The sequence below is a fragment of the Oppia nitens genome, unplaced genomic scaffold (genome assembly GCF_028296485.1).
Source record: "Oppia nitens isolate AA-2021 unplaced genomic scaffold, nextdenovo-longstitch-racon4-pilon3 scaffold4_pilon_pilon_pilon, whole genome shotgun sequence".
NCBI classification, from domain to species: Eukaryota; Metazoa; Arthropoda; class Arachnida; order Sarcoptiformes; family Oppiidae; genus Oppia; species Oppia nitens.
This window is the reverse complement of record NW_026533232.1, coordinates 1,653,663-1,673,242: the sequence shown is the minus strand read 5'-3', so window position 1 is coordinate 1,673,242 and position 19,580 is coordinate 1,653,663. Positions and strand designations below refer to the sequence as shown.

The 19,580-nt window shown below is 22.5% G+C and overlaps 1 protein-coding gene and 1 non-coding gene across 2 annotated transcripts; one reads left to right on the top strand and one right to left on the bottom strand.

The window, feature by feature from the left end:
- Positions 1–381: 381 nt before the first annotated feature.
- On the bottom strand, positions 382–454 carry Trnar-ccg (transfer RNA arginine (anticodon CCG)). The gene has a single exon. It is a non-coding gene; the product is annotated as a tRNA-Arg (tRNA).
- A 5,923-nt stretch (positions 455–6,377) lies between these two features.
- LOC128960086 (developmentally-regulated protein kinase 1-like) lies at positions 6,378–9,552 on the top strand. The gene is made up of 5 exons (XM_054306157.1): positions 6,378–7,182; positions 8,047–8,181; positions 8,449–8,974; positions 9,257–9,416; positions 9,526–9,552. The coding sequence occupies exons 1-5, from the start codon at positions 6,378–6,380 to the stop codon at positions 9,550–9,552; spliced, it is 1,653 nt and encodes a 550-aa protein (XP_054162132.1).
- Positions 9,553–19,580: the final 10,028 nt, after the last annotated feature.

Sequence of the window (19,580 nt, the reverse complement as noted above, 5' to 3'; positions counted from 1 at the left end):
ATTATAATTTATGTTAATCTTTAATCTTAATCTCTATCTTTAATATATTTATATAATTAATCAAATAATTTATTTAAAAAACATATTCTATAATATCTATAATACTATCTTATATTAAGTATATACTCTAGAAAATAAAAATGTTTAGTATTTTACAATATAATATTAATAATACCATAAAAAATATCAAATTAATTTGCAAATTATAAAAATTAATATAAATAAACCTAATATACAGTATATATTCAATAGAAACTAAATTAAATTTTTTTTATTAGTGAAAACAAGTTTTATAATAGCAAAAATTGTGAATATTTTTCAAAAGAATTAATAATTTTTATACATATTAATATTAAAATAAAAAAAACTAAATAAATTACACGTCCGCGACAGGACTCGAACCTGCAATCTCCTGATCCGGAATCAGATGCCTTATCCATTAGGCCACGCGGACTATAGTAAAATTTCAATATAATTTATGAATGTAATGATTAAAAATCAATATTAATTTATTATTAGTAATATATTTTATAAATATATTTATTGTTATCTTTAAAATAGTTAATATATAATTATTATATACTTGATATATAAATTAAAGTATATATTTAAATTTTTTTGTAAAATACTGTATTATAATATTATAAGTACTTTAATGTATTAAGTTTATGATATTTATGATATTATACAATTAATATTTATTTATTTTACTAGAGTATAATAATTTTAAAAATTTAAGCTATACTACACTAATAATATTAATAACAAATTTCTAACAAATAAATTAATAATTTTTAATTTAAAGTATTAAACAATAAAAATTATAGTTTATTAATATCATTTTTACATAGCATAAAAACTAATTAAAAATATTAAGATAATAAATTAATCTATTATATGATATTATAAATATTGTACAGCAAAAATATAAATTTATAGATTTACTAAATCAAAACTAAAAATAAAAAGGCAGTGTAAATCAGTGTAGTCATTAAAATAATAGTTTTGTAATAACATTGTAATTTTTATTAATATAAATTATTATTAAATATATTTACTAGAAATAATGGTTCTAAATTATTATTTTTTTTGTTAATAATTATATACTAATAATTAATTAATTATTTTAGTAAAATAAAAAAATAAATAAAAAAATATATATTTATATATAAAAAATGGAAATATTCAGCACAAGTGGCCGAAAAAAAATCAAACATTTATATAATATTTAATTTTTACAATTAAATTTCATTATAGCATAATTATATTTTTTTTAAATAATAATATAACAATATCTTTCGTTATTTGTTACATTTAATGCTACAATTAGTCAAGCAATCGGTTTTATTGTAAAAGTTATTGTCATTACCACCGCACCCGCCATAAATAAATTGTTCACATCTACTGGTGCTTGAATTACAATACCAGCGCTGAAAGTTACCATAACATGTACCTGAATCTGATTGTGATATACAATCTGATAATAACAAAAATATTAATTATATTATATTTTAAAGACTAATTTTATATACTAACCTTGATTCAATGAGTTTAACATATATAGATTATAAACAATCACAAATAAATAAACTACTATTACTTTAGCTGACATATTGTTACACTGTATTTAAAAAAAATACTTTATCTATTGAATAATTTAAATAATAAAAATTGAATTAATAGAAAAGTGTTTACAGTAATACTTAACAATAATATAAACTAAATTATTATATTATATTATTAATATTATTATTATTATATAGCTATGCACAAAAAAGCAATTATAATATACGGGCAATTAATTATTTATTTATAGAATTATAAGGCAAAATTTTACTGTTAAATAAATTTTATAATATCTATAAAAAAATAATTTATATTTTATTATTATTAAAATATTTTTATGTTATTATTAATAATAAAATATAAATTATTTTTTTATTATTAAACCTAATTAGTTTTATTTTTGTAACAAACAAACTAATTTTTATTATATTGTTATAATGAATCATTAATGAGGTTTATGTATTACAAATTTACAATTATAATATTATTTGTTTTCACGAATTCCTGAAAGGAATACGTATATGAATTCTATAAGTCTGTCTGTCCCATTCGAATCCAGGCTCAGCTACGCATTTTTTTTGTTTTTTTTGTTTTTTTTTTGTTTTTTTTTATTTTTTTTATTTATTAAGTTTATTTTTAAGCAAAAAAAAACAAAATGGTGTCCAATAATTAATAATAAAAAAAATTAAAAACTTTTTTTTTAATTTTTTTAAAAATTTTTTTTTGAATTTTTTTAAAGTTTATTTTATCAAGAACATAGAGAAAATTGTGTTAAAATTTTTAAGTTTAGATTTGTGTAAATTACTAATTAAAATTAAAAAAGTAAGTAAATTTCATATATTTTAAATGTTTTATTTTTTAAGTTTATTTTTAAGCAAAAAAAAACAAAATGGTGTCTAATAATTAATAAAAAAATTTGATTTTTTTTGAATTTTTTTAAGTTTATTTTATTAGGAACATAGAGAAAATAGTGTCAAAAACTTTTTTTTGATTTTTTCTTTTTTAAGTTAAGGAATTCGTATGGAAATGCTTTTGAAGCATTCTCAACTGGTTTAATATATATTTAAAACTTGATAACTTTAAATTTTGTTTATGAATTTTATTTTTAAAAATATAATTTAAACATTACGTTTGAGTGGAACTAATAAATTTTATTACAATTTAAATTAAAAATTTATTGTTTTAAATATTATTTTTTTAATGAATTCATTTTAATAAAACTTTTTATAATAAATCTTTTTGAATAATAAAATAATCCATTAAAATATTATTTTTATTAGTAATCATTAAGTTTATAAATAATTAATTTATAACAAATACTAAAAGTATGAGTTATGTAAAGTTAGTTAAGTATAAGTTAAATACTATACAGTATATTACTATTATAAGTAAAAAAGTAACATTAAAAGCTAGACAAATTAAATAATACATATTAATATAACATTTTAATAATATTATAACAAACAAATAATTATTTAAAAAATGTATTTAATTTTAATACTAATAATGATAAATGGCAAATGATAATGATAAAAAACTAAACTTTTATATTAAATATCAATTATTTAAACTTTATAAATAAATTATTATTTGCATATTTTTTTGAAAAACAAAATAATTTTTTTATTATAATAATATTGTTTTTTTCAAATTAATATTTTAACTTTACTTTTTAATATTATACATGATCTAATAATAATAACTGAAATCAAAATTTTATGGATAGTTTTTATTATAATTATTTAAATCCCAATTAGAATTAATATCATATCTAGTATTCTGATTGTTATTATTAATAATAAGATCGATTGGATATACCGATTCAACTCCACTACCACTACTGTTACCATAATATCCATATACTGTCGGTATTTGTAAATTAGTTGAACCATTACCAGTGTCTATCGTACTGACCATCGATACGACTGTGCTCGACGACCTATGTCTGAGCTGATAACAGTCATAGGCAAACCAAAAGGCCAGTCCAGATATCAGATAACATACAATAATTTCCACTAACCATACACTATTGGCCAGTGATAACTTAACGACTATACAAGATATGGCAAACATAACTATGCCAAACGCCAGAACCAGACACATATTCTCTCTACAGGCGCCTACCAAACCCATGATCTTAATTAAGATACCAACTACCGAGATTACAATCACTGTTGTCCTTATTGATTGTAATTGATTTGTTATTTTCAGCCGCTGTTCATCATTATGTGCCCTATCATCGACACTGTCGTCCACTGTCGAGCATACTATAGCTATGTTTATGATGGACAGTATGATCAGTGCCGCACATACTGTAAATAGTGTCCATTTGCGCCATTGAAAGCCGCATGACTTGTAATAATCGTTATCCGGCTGATCGGTTGATTCATACATTTATCAGTTTTTTTAATTTGATAAATAATTAAGATGCTAGCTCAAATTAAAATGTTTTTTATTTAAATATTATATACAGTTTATATACAGTATATAACTGTATTAAATCATTTTAAGACTCTGGATTGACATTTAAACTTTTATTTTTTGTTTACACATTTATAAATGTTTGTTTGACTATTTAAAAAAATTAATTTCTCTAAAAATATGATTTAATTAATTGAAAAGTGTTTATATTGTAACAAATTTATTGTGTTTTATATATGTTATTATTATTAGTATTTTTAAATGTCAATTCAAATGTTTCGCTATAATCACTATTTATTTTTATTTTATCTATAGTAAAGACAACATGCTGATGAAAACATGCTATTATATAAATTTATAATACTATAATTTATAAATAAAACAAAACAAACAATTAAAATAATTGTATAAATATAATGTTGATTTTTGTCTTAGTTTTTAAAAAATTGACCTTTAATAAAAATAAATCTTTTTTGTAGTATTATTATAAATTAATATTAATTTATTACTGTTTTTAATACTAATTACTGAAAATGTTAAAAAATGTTTAATTAATTATTTTAATAACATATTAATACTAGATAAATACAGAAAAATTTAGATTTATTGGTTTAGAGTACCGTAATTTATTTATAATAAAAGTTTATATAAAATAAGTTTATATAAAATAAGTTTATATTAAATAAGTTTATATAAAATAAGTTTATATAAAATAAGTTTATATAAAATAAGTTTATATAAAATAAGTTTATATATATTAATAGATAAATTATCCAAAATAAAAGATACTCATTAGAAATATTAGTTTTAATTTGAAAAATCTAATTCTTTAGTTTAAAAAAAAGTTAATTAATATCAAATATAACTAAAATTTTGATTTCAATTTATCAATATTGAAACGTTGCCAAAATTTGGACGAATTCTGATTAATATCTGTTGACATATCTAGTTCAGCACCGGTAGGTAAATCTAATTTTGCATTATCACCATTCAATGGCTCACTGGCATCATCCATATCAATTTGTTTACCACCAGTAGTTTGTTTATCAGTGCCACCATCATCATCATCATCATCACCATCATTACTGTTACCCATCCAACGGCGCCAATACAATAGGCCCAGTGCCACAAAAACCAGTATGGCTGCCAACACTATGGGAATCCAGGCCCATACCCATACATTGCCAACCGATGGTATGGCCAATTCAAATTGAAAGCATACTAGATTGCCGGTACTGTTTTCGAGTAAGTTTGTATTGCACAAACACCGTCTATATTTACCGGGTGTACAGTATCTTAAATTATCGCCATTATTCATACAGTCGTAATCGGATTGGCAATCCCTGAACCTACATATCCCGTCGTTTTTGTCATCGTAAAAATTGGGTGCACAGAAGCACAGACCGTCTATACATACTTTACTGTTATTATTATTGCATCCAATCTGGCATGTCGACTCAACCCATGAGCGCTTATGTATACCGTGTTTAATATGATGAGGAAGTGTAGGATTAGGAGAAGGATGCGGATAAGGAACTGGTTCACAATGTATCTGAATTATTTGTATGAAAATATAATAGACAATTATTGTCATACAATAGGACTCGTATTTGAAATACATATTATTTTTGAAAAACTTGTTTTTTTCTAGAACTTTATATGTATTATTGAAATACTAAAATATTATAATAAAACATAGAAATTAAATCTGATTATTAAACGGTTTGCATACTTGAAAAAATAAATTATCATATCTATAAAACAATAAATATTATTTTGTATGTAATTTTATATAAAATAGACTATGAAAAATTATAGATTTGTCAAGGTACTTGAAAGAAATATATTTATTTATATAATCTTATGTAAAAAATTATCTATAAATATAGTATTATTATTATTATATCTAAAAAATTATTATTAAATATTATATAAACTTTAATTATTTTAACCAACAAATTTACAAAATAATAATGATAATTATTATAAAAAATATTAATTAATTTAATATTAAATTACTTTATACACTTATAAGTAAATCTAATTAAATTAATTAACAAATAATAGCAAATTTTAATTAAGCAATGATAATATTGTATTCATTGTATTGTATTGCAACATTCAATATTAATAAGTAATAATATTATAAATAATAAATATCAAGAAATACTTAATATAATATATTATAATTTTATATTATTATTGATTAGATAAATTATAAATAAAATTACAAAAATAAATTATCATTATTTTTATTATATACTGTAACACTTTTATTTAGCTCTAGATTAGCATTTTTAACGAAACAACTATTTAAATAATATTACATTAATTAAAAACATTTATAACAATTGTATTTTCCAATATTTGTTAATAAAAAAAAATAAATTATGTCACAATTTTCAATTACAGGTTACAGTAATAGTGATAAAATAGCTCAACATTTACTAGAAAATATCAAACTGTTTCATGTGTTTGACGACAACATTGGGACAAACCTAGTGTTTGTAACCAACAATGATATTGTCTACGGATTGGGTGCCAATCAGTACGGGTCACTGGGTTTGGGTCACAATCAACAGGTCGACGAACCAGTATGTGTGCCGGAACTTAGTGGCCAACGGGTACAACATTTTACAAATGGCTCGTCATTTGCTATGGCAATCACTGGTGATCATCAGGTTTACAGTTGGGGACACAACGATTGGGGACAGTTGGCCAGAAAGCGTACTGCCAATCATCAGCATTTAAAACCGGAAAAAATTATGTTTCCAAACAATGAAACAATAAATCAGTTAAGTTGCGGACAATTTCACACATTGGCGCTGACCACTCGGGGAACGGTATACGCTTGGGGTAACAATTGTGATGGACAGTTGGGCTGTGGTATGCCTATGACAAGATCGAGTATATCAGATAGACCGGCACTGGTATGTTTCAAGCCTGGCACCTATATTGTCGATGTCTATGCTAGCAAGTTTTGCTCGTTTGCTATCACCAGTGAGGCCCGGGTATACAGTTGGGGTCAAAACAGTTATCACCAGTTGGGCCACAAAGACAAACAATCATTAGCTAAACCAAAATTAGTGCACAAATTAAAGCGCGTGCAACGTGTTTGTCATTCGTGGTCAACATGTGTCAGCTATTTTTTGACAATATCGGGACAGTTGTATTGTTGTGGTATATTCAAAGAGGGTAACACTCAAACCTTGTTATCGGTACATCCTAAATTGATAAATAATAATAATAATAATAATACTAGTAGTAGTAGTAGTATTAAATTTTGTAACATGTATGATCTACTTGTGTATAAATGGGAAAAAACATTAATAAATCCCGTCACGGAAAACAGGATATTTTCTATAGTAAATGGTAGAGATGTCGTTGAAACTAATTTTGATAATATTGGCGACTATTATAAACATGAGTGTCGTATGACTTATGATACATGCAAAAATGTACTAGTTGATAATAATAATAATAATAATGACAATAATGATAAACAGAGTAAGTTTAATATTAAGTAATAAGAAATTTAGTTATTATATATATATACTTAATATATAAAAAGTAAGTTATCACGAATTCCTGAAAGGAATACGTATATGCATTCTATAAGTCGGTCTGTCTGTCGGTCTGTCTGTCCCACGAGGACATAGGTTCGAATCCACTATCCGCTACAATTTTTTTTGAATTTTTTTTTGTTTTTTTTTCTTATTTAAGTATATTTTTTAGGAAATTGAAGAAAATGGTGTCCAAAAATTAATTTAAAAAATTTTGAATTTTTTTGAATATTGATTTTTTATTTTTTTCGGTTTTAAGTTTAATTTTTAGGAAAATAGTAGTTTATTTTGTAATACTGAATCATTTGATACCCCACATGATTATAGTTGTTTATTTTGTCATACTAAATCGTTTGATACCCTACATAACTATAGTTGATTTTATTTTATCATACTGAATTTAATTTTTAATTATGATTAGTAATTCGTGTGGAAATGCTTTCTAGCATTCTCAACTGGTTTTAATATTATTTTTTTTTTATTTTTGAATTTATAGCATCAAATCATAAACTAATTGATAATCATTTTGTCGATATTGTCAAACTGGGTGAGGGAGCCTTTGGACAGGTATTCAAAGCGAGACAAAAATCAGACAATTGTTTGTTTGCCATCAAAACTATTTATATGGATGGTTAGTTAGGTTATGATAACAAATATATATATATATATATATATATATATATATATATATATATATATATATATATATATATATATATATATATATATATATATATATATATATATATTTAATATTTCTATAAACTTAAATTATTAAAATACAGTATAAATACTGTACAATATAAAACATTAAATTAAAATATTTTATAAATTAAAATTAGATTATTCATATTTATAATATTAATAATTATTATTATTTTCATTTATTATTTTAAAGATTTATCCGATGAAACCAAACAAAAAGCATTAAAAGAAGCAAAAGGGTTGGCAAATGTCAAATCCAAATACGTTGTCGACTACTGGAACTCTTGGATTGAGGACAACCATCTATACATTCAGATGGAATACTGTACGACAACACTCAATGATTTACTGCAAATCAGATCAAACATATTCAACAGATCCAGTGATCAACCCATGGATTCTCTAGAGTTTTATATGTCGTGCGAATTGTTTAAGGAAGTACTCGAATGTGTCCATTATATACAACAACAAGATATCATTCATCGGGATCTTAAACCAGAAAATATTCTGGTCGTTGATATTACCTATCAATTGCATATCAGATATCTACGATTGGGTGACTTTGGACTGGCCATTGAAACTAACAGTCCGCACAAAACATCCGGTAGTCCTCAATATATTGCACCTGAAGTTAGTAGAGGTGTAAAAAATACTAAAAAATCTGATATCTATAGTGTAGGATGTATTGGCCAGAAATTGTTTGATATTAATCTAACTGAGTATGTATTGAAAAAAAATATTTTATATTTAATAAATATTTTATGTTTAATAAATATTTTATGTTTAATAAATATTTTATGTTTAATAAATATTTTATGTTTAATAAATATTTTATGTTTAATAAATATTTTATGTTTAATAAATATTTTATGTTTAATAAATATTTTATGTTTAATAAATATTTTATGTTTAATAAATATTTAGTTTTATTAGATTTATTATAATTTATTATAAACTACAATATATTTTAATAATATAATTTTTTTTCATATTCAAAATAGTTCAAAGCGTATTGAAAAATATCAAAATCATAAACTATATAAATATGTAGAAAAACTTGATAAATATCTATCAAAAATGGTCGATCAATTACCCAGAAAACGACCCGATTTAGCCACTGTACTGAATAAACATGGTAAATGGATGCCCGAAATGAGCATGGTTAAAAATGAATCGGATTATCATGCTAGATTTAATCAAATTGAAAAGTTATGTTACCAATATGATACCAATGGTATATGTTTTGAATTTTTATTGGATAAACTACAAGCTATTGATGACGGTATCGGCAAATTGATTAATAGTACAAATAGTTTGATTGCAAACTTTCGTAATAATAATTATAGTACTGATAGACTTAATGATAATAGATTTGATTTCGTTTTAGTAAATTTGTTACAATGCATACTAAGTAATAAAAAAAATAATTTTTTTAATTAATAAATAATATTTTTATATGTAGTAATACATATAATATTTAGTTTATTTTTTTTACTCTATTTGTCTATGCTATGATTAAAATGTTATTTTTAAATAGTTTATTTAAAATTGTATTTCAAACATATATATATAAATATATTTATATAACTATATAACTAATAAATATCTTAATTTTTTAATTTTAAGTTTCAATTCATTTATTTATTAATCGATTATATTATATAATATTATAAAATTATGTAAAACAATAATACAATAAAACTAATAATAATAATAATACAAATTATCACAATTATTGTTATAATAATTATTAAGATATTTTATTATATTTTTTTAAAAAAAACAATATCAAAAAAATTAACCAATAAATATAAAACATGTTTTTTCGCAATTATTTTTAGTGTCAAAGTTGTTACCATTGCCGCCACAGCCGCTATAGTTAAACTGATAGCATGAATAGGTAGACCAATCAAAATACCAACGTTTAACTATATTATTATTATTATTATTACACGACCCCTTATCAGGTTTAAGTGAACAATCTTGAATAAAAATATTAAATATAAAATTTTTTAATAACTATTGTATATTTTATAAAATATAGTATTTTAAATTAGTCTATTATATAAATTAGAAAATTTTTTAACAAAAAAATAGTATTTTTTAAATATTATATATTGAATATACAGATAACTGACCACGTCCAAATGATACAATTGTATCAATCATAAGACACAATAAAATAGTGATCAATAATAACTTGATTGATAACATTTTATCAAATTTTGATATAATTTTAATAAAATAAAACAAAAATGATATCTAAACTAATAATCAAATAAAAACTAAAACATGTACAGTATGTGTGCACAATAACTATTGACTATTGTTTCAATAAAAAAATGGTGTATTGATAATAATTATTATGTTATATGACAATGATAATGTTAAAATTTTGTTATTGATAACATTTTAGTAAATATGACAAATACATAAATATATATAAATACTTTATAGGTATATGACATTAATAACCTTGAAAAAATTATATAATTACAGATATAAGTATTTATTAAAAAAAGTTGCATTATTAATTAAATGTACAAAAATATGTTTAGATAAAATTAAATGTTATTTTTGTATATTTTTAAAAATAGTATTATATATTTTTATATGAATATAATGTAATTCTATTATTATTTATATTATTTTTAATAAATTTTGTTGTTTTTCTTAATGTATTAATTATATAAAAAATTATATAAAAATTATATAATATTTGTATATGTTTTAAAAAAATAGTCTATTGTTAGATAATATAAATATCAAGTTTTTATTATTATTATTAATACAATTTTATTAATTAATTACTTTTACATTTGTAGTAATATTGATAGTGTTATTAGTATCGTTAGTTTTACTAACATTATTATTATCATTATGGGTATTATTATTATTATTATTATTATTTTCCAGTTTACTTGAATATTTTTTAATAGCCAAATTCAATATAATAAACAATGTAATTGAGCTTGATAAATAGAAAAGTTCAGTATAAATAAATATGGATGAATGTTTTTCAATGTATGGCCCGATAATCAATGGCGTTACTAATGTTATGATGCCTTTAGATAACCGAAAAATGGCATTGGTCGTATTTGTTATATTCATATATTGTTCAATCATCCATATAATGCCACCGAAAAACCCAGAAGCACCTAACGGTATAAATATACAGGCCAGCCATTGACAAACAATATTATATTGGCCAGGTATCAATAGGACGGTGCCCAAAATACTAACTAAATAATGGCCAACCAATACAAGTCTAATTGGAAATCTGTTGGGAATTATTTAAAATATTTAAATTATGTAATTAGTCTATAAATTAAATTAATTTTTATATAATATAAACAGTGATAATTATGCCCAAACGCACCTGTATTGCCAAAATATGTTGAGTACCATTCCTACTGTTAGCATAGCTGATGAAATACTGAACATATAGGCGGCGTCATTGGCCGATAGATGAAGTGCTGTGTATTGTAGATAAGTAACGGTAAACTTCATGTAAACCGTCTCAAAAATGACACTCAGACCAAAAAATGCGGCAAATATTAAACGTATAGTGATTTTCGGCGATTGTTTTCGATCAAAAATCTTGACTACCGGTGCTTTAACAGTACTGTCTGTTTCATCTATCTTATCGTCTTCTGTCTCAATGTCATCACTTTTTTCTTTGGGCGGTTTGTATGGACTAATAAAATACATAATCCAATGCATTACCGGTACTAATTGATTAAATGATTTATAATTATTAATTAAATTTTTGAATATAAATAATATAAACTTTCAATTATACCAATCATAAGACATCCGCCAATAATCAAAGTGGGAAACATTAGCCTATTTCGCCGTTCAGTCACCTCATTTATGTCAATCTCCAGTTTCTCATCGTTGCCACCATTTCTTTGTTCACCGACGAGGTAAGGCCTCAACGATACTGTACACAAAACATTGCCTATACTGAAGCCGACCGATAATATCTGTACGATCGGTACTTTGACGTCACGCCATAACTCTATAGCCCAGACACAGTTGGAACTGGAGAATATTGTACTACTGAAGCCCAATACAAAGGCACAGACAAATAGCACCCATACTTGTGGTACCAGCGGTATGGATGCGGCGGCAATGGTTAGTAGTATGAAAAACACTGACATTGTTAACTGTCGGTTGAGATACCGAAACAAAAATGCCATTGCTTTGTGTTTGAAAGGAAACGGTTGATTCAATAATTATATTAATAATATAAGTGTTAGGATATTGTTAATTATGATATAACTTACTAAAAGTGCCCAAACAATAGCCGGTTGTCTCAAATGTGGTAAACATTGAAACCCAACGCATTGTTGTGTTGAGTATATATTTCATGTCTACCATAATCGGTGCATACATTGCACATATCATACCCTTAATTTCAAATATTTAATTATTTTAATAATTTATTATTTTATTTTTAAACAAAAAATAATAGTATATATATACACGATATGATATGATATATACAGTATATATTACTTACATATGAAATTTCGCCACATATTAATATAAAAGTATAAATATATCGTTGATATTTAGCCCAATTGGGCGACTCTAATATGGCACGCATTGCCTAATAAAACTATATTAAATCAAAATATTTCTCTAAATGAGACAAAAAAATTGTTAATAAACATATTTTATCATGGTAATATATTTATTTAAAAAATTACTTTGTTTTAATGTCGATTTATAATATTTATACTAAAAGTCAAATGAAATTTATATTTATAATAATAAAAGTTTATGCATTTTTCCATGTATTCAATGCATGATTTAAGTATATTTTATTAATGTAAAAGTATTTTTTTTTGTTTAAAAAATATAAATAAGAAAATAATGTAATTGTTGTAAATTGAAAATGATTATACATTTTTATTTGGTGCTGGTTAATAATCATTTAAGTATATAATTTATATATATTAAAAAAACAATTATTAACTAATAATTTTATGATTTAAAAATTTATTGCACTTATAAAATATTTCATAAAATATTTGCAATTTTATTGTTTTATATGTCTTATAATTTTAAAAAAAAACTGTAATTTTTTCTATAATATAGCTAAATAAAACTTATTTTAATTGATTTTTGTTGCTGTTTTCAATGCTTTATTTATTTAATGCAGTGTAAATAATTAAGCATATTTTATTTATTAATAATTATAATAATTTTAAGTTTTTATTTAATATTTATACATTGACTGACCATGATGGTTGTCTAATGTTATAAAATTTTAGTTAAAAATATATGCTACTAATTGGTAGTTATTTTAACTAATATATTCACTAGTATTTAGTATGGGTACATAGGATACAGTAGTAAATTAATAAAAGTACATATACTATAAATAGATAACTAAAATAAAATAAAAACAATTGTTTTATAACATAATTATTTTTATCTTAAAATTTTCTATATTATTTTTCATTATAAATTTTATCTACCATTTATACTATATAAAATATTGTAAAAAATACTTCAATAGTTATTTTATTGAATTTTTAATCACGTAAATTATAATATAAAATAAGTTACTATTTAGGCTTTTATTGTTAATGTAATTATTATAAAAAACTAAAATTCTATCAAATATATGAAAGTTAATTGTCATAAATTATGTTTATATTGATATATACTGTATATACAATACTATTATAGCAATAAATTAATCTAGTTTAATTTATTAATACATTAACATTTTTATCAAATAAAATACTAAATATATTAGATATTCTAATAAAGTATTTTGTTAACAAAAAAATAACATAATTATCAATTGAGACAATCATTTAATATTTAAGATACAAATAATAACATAAAAGTTGATTACAAGGTTAAGATGAGTGCACAGCATATTACACAATATTGTTTCTATAGCTGATCCAACTATTTGATGGTTTAATAGACAATGATGTGGACTTCATCTCATTATCCCTGTGCCCACATTAACATCTATACCAGTTATAGATAAAAGTCATATAATTTTTTATTATTAAATTAGTACATTACGTACATTAGTATTATGTAGTAAATTACGATAAAATTTTTATGTTATTATTAATTTATTATTTCAAAAATAACTTTAAAAACTGCTTATTTATAAAACAATATGTTTTTTAATTATTTTTAATTAATTATTATCTTCTAAATTTCGCAATGCAATAATTTTATTTAATATAAGGCAAGTTTCTAAAAAATATCAATAAAAATTATATATATATATATATATAATAAAATTGCTAATTAAATTATTAGTCTAATAATTAAATAAAACTAATGATAATAATAATATTAATATAAAAATTTAATAAAAATGAAACTTTAGTGACATTTATAAATTAAAATCATAAGTTAAACTATACAAAGTTCACAATATATAAAAGTTTATTATTATATTATTGAAATTATATTATTTATATAATATTTTAGAAAAATAAAAGTAAAATTATTATATTTATTTTTAATTTAGTTGAAGAAAAAATAGTCAAATAATTTTTATTAATTATTAATAATTTATAGTTTTTTTTGAATATGCGGGCAATTTTAGAGTCGCCCAATTGGGCTAAATATGAACGATATATCTATACATTTATCCTAATCCTCAGTAATGTTGCTTTTGTATGTAAATATAATTTTTATAAAACTATTTTTTTGAAAATAAATTGTTTAATTAATTTTAATATACATTAGATTACACTATATCTTATATTTATTAATAATTTAGGGTATGGTTTACGCAATGTATGCGCCGATTATGGTCGACATGAAGTACATACTCAACACAACTATGCGTTGGGTATCAATGTTCACCACATTTGAAACAACTGGGTTTTGTTTGGGCACTTTTGGTATATTATATAATTTATAATTATATAGCCTTAAATTTATATTTAACTAAAATATTTTTGCATACTTTTCCCTCAAACACATGCACACACACACACACACATACATACACATCCAAAATAGTGTCATTTTTGTTTCGTTATCTCAACCGACAGCTAATATTGTCATTGTTTTTTGTTTTGCTGACCATTGCCTCTGCGTGTATACCGCTGGTACCGGAGGTATGGGTACTATTTGTCTGTGCATTTGTTCTGGGCTTCAGTAGTTCAGTGTTTACCTGTTCGACATGTGTCTGGGCTATAGAATTGTGGCGCAACACCAAAGTACCGATCGTACAGATAATGGAAATGGGGTTCAGTATTGGCAATGTCTTGTGTACCGTATCGTTAAAGCCATACCTCGTTGGCGAACAAAAAACTGGTAGCAATGGTGGGACCAATAATGATGATAATCTTGAGATAGATATCAATGAAGTTTATGCCAGAAGACGACTACTTATGTTTCCCACTCTACTCATTGGCGGCTCTATTATGTTAGGTATGTTATGTCAATAGATTTCGTAATATTTCTAATAACTATTTATTATAGTACCTGTGCTCCTGTTGTTAATGTATTTTGTGAGTCCATATAAACAGCCAAAAGAAAAATCCGATGACGAAGAAACTGAAGACGATAAGGATTTGGTGGTCAAACTGTTTGATCGCAAAGAGGCGCCCCGTAAGACAATACGTGTCATATTTGCCATATTTTTCGGTTTGTTTGTCATTTTTGAATCGGTTTACATGAAGTTTACCGTCACTTATCTCCAGTATTCACCACTTAAACTATCGGCCGGTGAGGCGGCAAACATGTACTCTGTGTCCACTATAGTTCAAACAGTGGGAATGACACTCAATATATTTTATCAATACAAGTATTAAGCGCTTAAACTATTTATTAATAAAATATAATTAATGTATTTTATTGGGCTATAGATTCAAAATCAGGACTATACTAACGTGTCATTTTTCACTGATTATTGTTGGTACTATCCTATTGATACCTGGCCAAACTAACATATACTGTCAATGGACTGCCTGTGTGTTAATGCCATTAGGGTTTTCGGCAATGTTTGGTGGCATTATTTTTATGGCCGAACAGTATATGAACATAACTAATGTACTAAACTCTATGTTTCGTTTATCAATGGGCATATTGACCCTGATCACACCATTGTTTATCGGACCCTATATTGAAGATTATTCCGTTATATTTATCTACACTGAAATATTTTATATATCATTTACAATCATATTGTTTGTTGTAATCAATTTGGAAATTAAAAAATACACAAAATTATTGGAAATTAATAGCATTATCAATAATAATAACAACAACAATAATAATATGATTTGTGATAATGCTGATGATGATAATGATAATCAGCAAGTGGCCGCTGCAAAATAATATTTTAAATATTAATACTGATTTTTATTTTTTAGATTAAATGTCTTAAATTTTTTTTAATGTATTTTTATTATGAATTAATTTCTAAATACTATATAAAATAAGATTCAATTTCTATCCCGAGTCCAAAATAATAGTTATCAAAATTGTTTATATATTTTAATAATATTGTATAAATCTCTATTTTGAGACAATATTTTATTAAATAAATTATATTTTTAAATTTTTGCTAAAATATTTTATTAGAATATCTTAACTTGAAATTTTAACAAACATTTTATTAATAATTATCGTATAAAGTAATAAAAACTTGACAATTGTTAAAAAAATATTTTCTTTTTAAAAAAATTATATTTTCAAAATAGTGTACACAACAAAATATCTATAATTATATAATTTAAATCTAATTTGTGAAATTTTAAGTAATATTAATTTATTTTAATGTATTATTATATTAAATATTAATATTACTTTTTGTTTAGTGTCTTATAAACGGTGTTATTATGTTTTTTAAATGTTATTAATAAATATTAAAGTGATTTTGTGTTATTAATATATAACGATAAATATTTATTATATTTATTTAATAAACATAAATTTATCGTAGTATTGTGTAGTATATTAAATTAGATTTTTATTAATAATAATGTTTTATTACAACCATTCTAACAATATTATTATAATAGGATATTTTAATAACAAAAAATTAATCAATAAAATTATTATTTGCTAAAACATTAATATTAATTGATTGATTAAAAAAAATATTATTTCAATAACAATGACACATCTACTGTAAATAACATCTACTAAATAATAATTTAAATAAATTTATTAAAATAATATATTAATTATTTAATCAATTAATATTGGTTTGTATGAGTATTACAGCGTATGATACTATTAGTGCTAAACATTTTATAAAAGTTTGATTATTGATTGAATACAAATTATATGCCGTAAAACACATATCATTGGACATTGATTTTAATGAATTTATTAAAATAATATTTTCAATTTTATATACTATATTAGGATTATTACTAATATTAATATTTGACTTATTTTCTAAATCATTAACAAATTTATAATAATTTTTTGGTAAAATATTGCATGCATAAATTAAATAAATTAACTGTACTAATGAATCAAATATACTAGCTAATGTTAAAAAATTATTTATTGAATTACTATAGAATAGCTTGGTCAAATCAGATATTAGTTTAATAGATAAAACTGCTAGTAATAAAAAATTATAAATGGATACTAATTGATCAAATTGTTGTACAAATTGCTTTAGTTTCAAACAATATTGATAAATGTATTTTAGTGTAAACTTTTCAGGAAAATTTTCTTGAATATACTTCAATTGTATGGCAATTATTCGGGATTTGTATGCTATTAGTCCAGTAAATATCATTGACATATTGATGGCAGCAGTATATATGGGTACCATTAGCCAGTTTTGTGTAGACATTTGAAAATTTGTAGTTAATTTAATCGCTAATCTGTAGACAACTTCAATAATCATTGTTACAATTATCGCACTAACTGTGCCAACAATACCAGTACGTGTTTCCCGTATGGCCGACACGTATTGATTATAGTCGCGTACTAGCAATAGGTCGATAATCTGGCGGCCATTCCTGACAATAATAGCATAGGAAATGTATGTCAACAATAGGGAACCCACTGTAGCACATGTTTGCGATATTTTTAGTAATTTATTTTTCGACGACTTATACTCTAATATATCAAATTCAAACAAACCATTTACTATATCGATATAATAACAATAGGTTATCAAACATATAAACAATAAGTTAGCGATAAATTTGATAATTTTTAGATATTTATCTAATTTTCTGTTGTTATTATTATTATTAAAAATATGATATCCTAAATAAATATTGCCAGAATAATTTATATATCTTAGCAATATTTTCAGGCCATAATTTTTAGACATTGTTATAATTAAGTATTTAATAGTTTAAATTAAAAATTTATTTATTTCAGTTATATAATAAATATAAAAACATTATATGCAACATTTATTTTTAATCAAACTTTTATTGAAATGCATTTAAACTATATTTTTAATGTATGATAAGTTTTATATACAATTTTATTAATCAATATTATTGACATAAAATTATTTATGTCAGTATATATTAATACATTCAATGGATTTATATACAATACATATATTTTTGTGTTATTTATTTAAAAAATATTTGTTTACTTAAAAGCAATTTACTAAAAAAAATATTTTTTCAATACTACTAAAAGGCCATAAATAAAATTATTTCTTACTTATTATAATAAAATATTTTTTTAGTATAAAGTAAACATTCTTTTTAAATAATTATATTCCGGTATATAAAATAAATGTAATTAAATTACAAATACACAATAAAATTATTTATTTTTGTTAAATAAAACAATTTACATAAAATAAATCAATTTCTATATTAATATTTAACTAATAAAGATTAAAACATGATAAATATAATACTATTTATAAAAGCTATATTGGTAACGATATAATATCTTTTTTGAATATAAAATTAGATGTACAGTAATATCAGTTAATATATCATTTAAAAATTTTTATTATTTTCAAATATAATAATCAATTTTCACAATTATATTAATAATATTTTGATGCAATTTTCTATTATATTTTATTTTATTGACTACATATTGAATCAATAGTTTTCATTATTATTAGTATTAGTAATAGTAGTGATAGTATTATTATCAATAGTATTTTCCAATTTGCTTGAATACTTTTTAATGGCCATGTTTAATACAATAAACAATGTAAATGAGCTAGCTAAATAAAAAAGTTCTGTATAAATATATATGAATTAATAATGTTCAATATATGGCCCGATAATTAACGGTGTGATCAATGTTACGATGCCTTTAGATAACCGGAACATGGAGTTTGTAATATTGGTTATATTCATATACTGTTCAGCCATC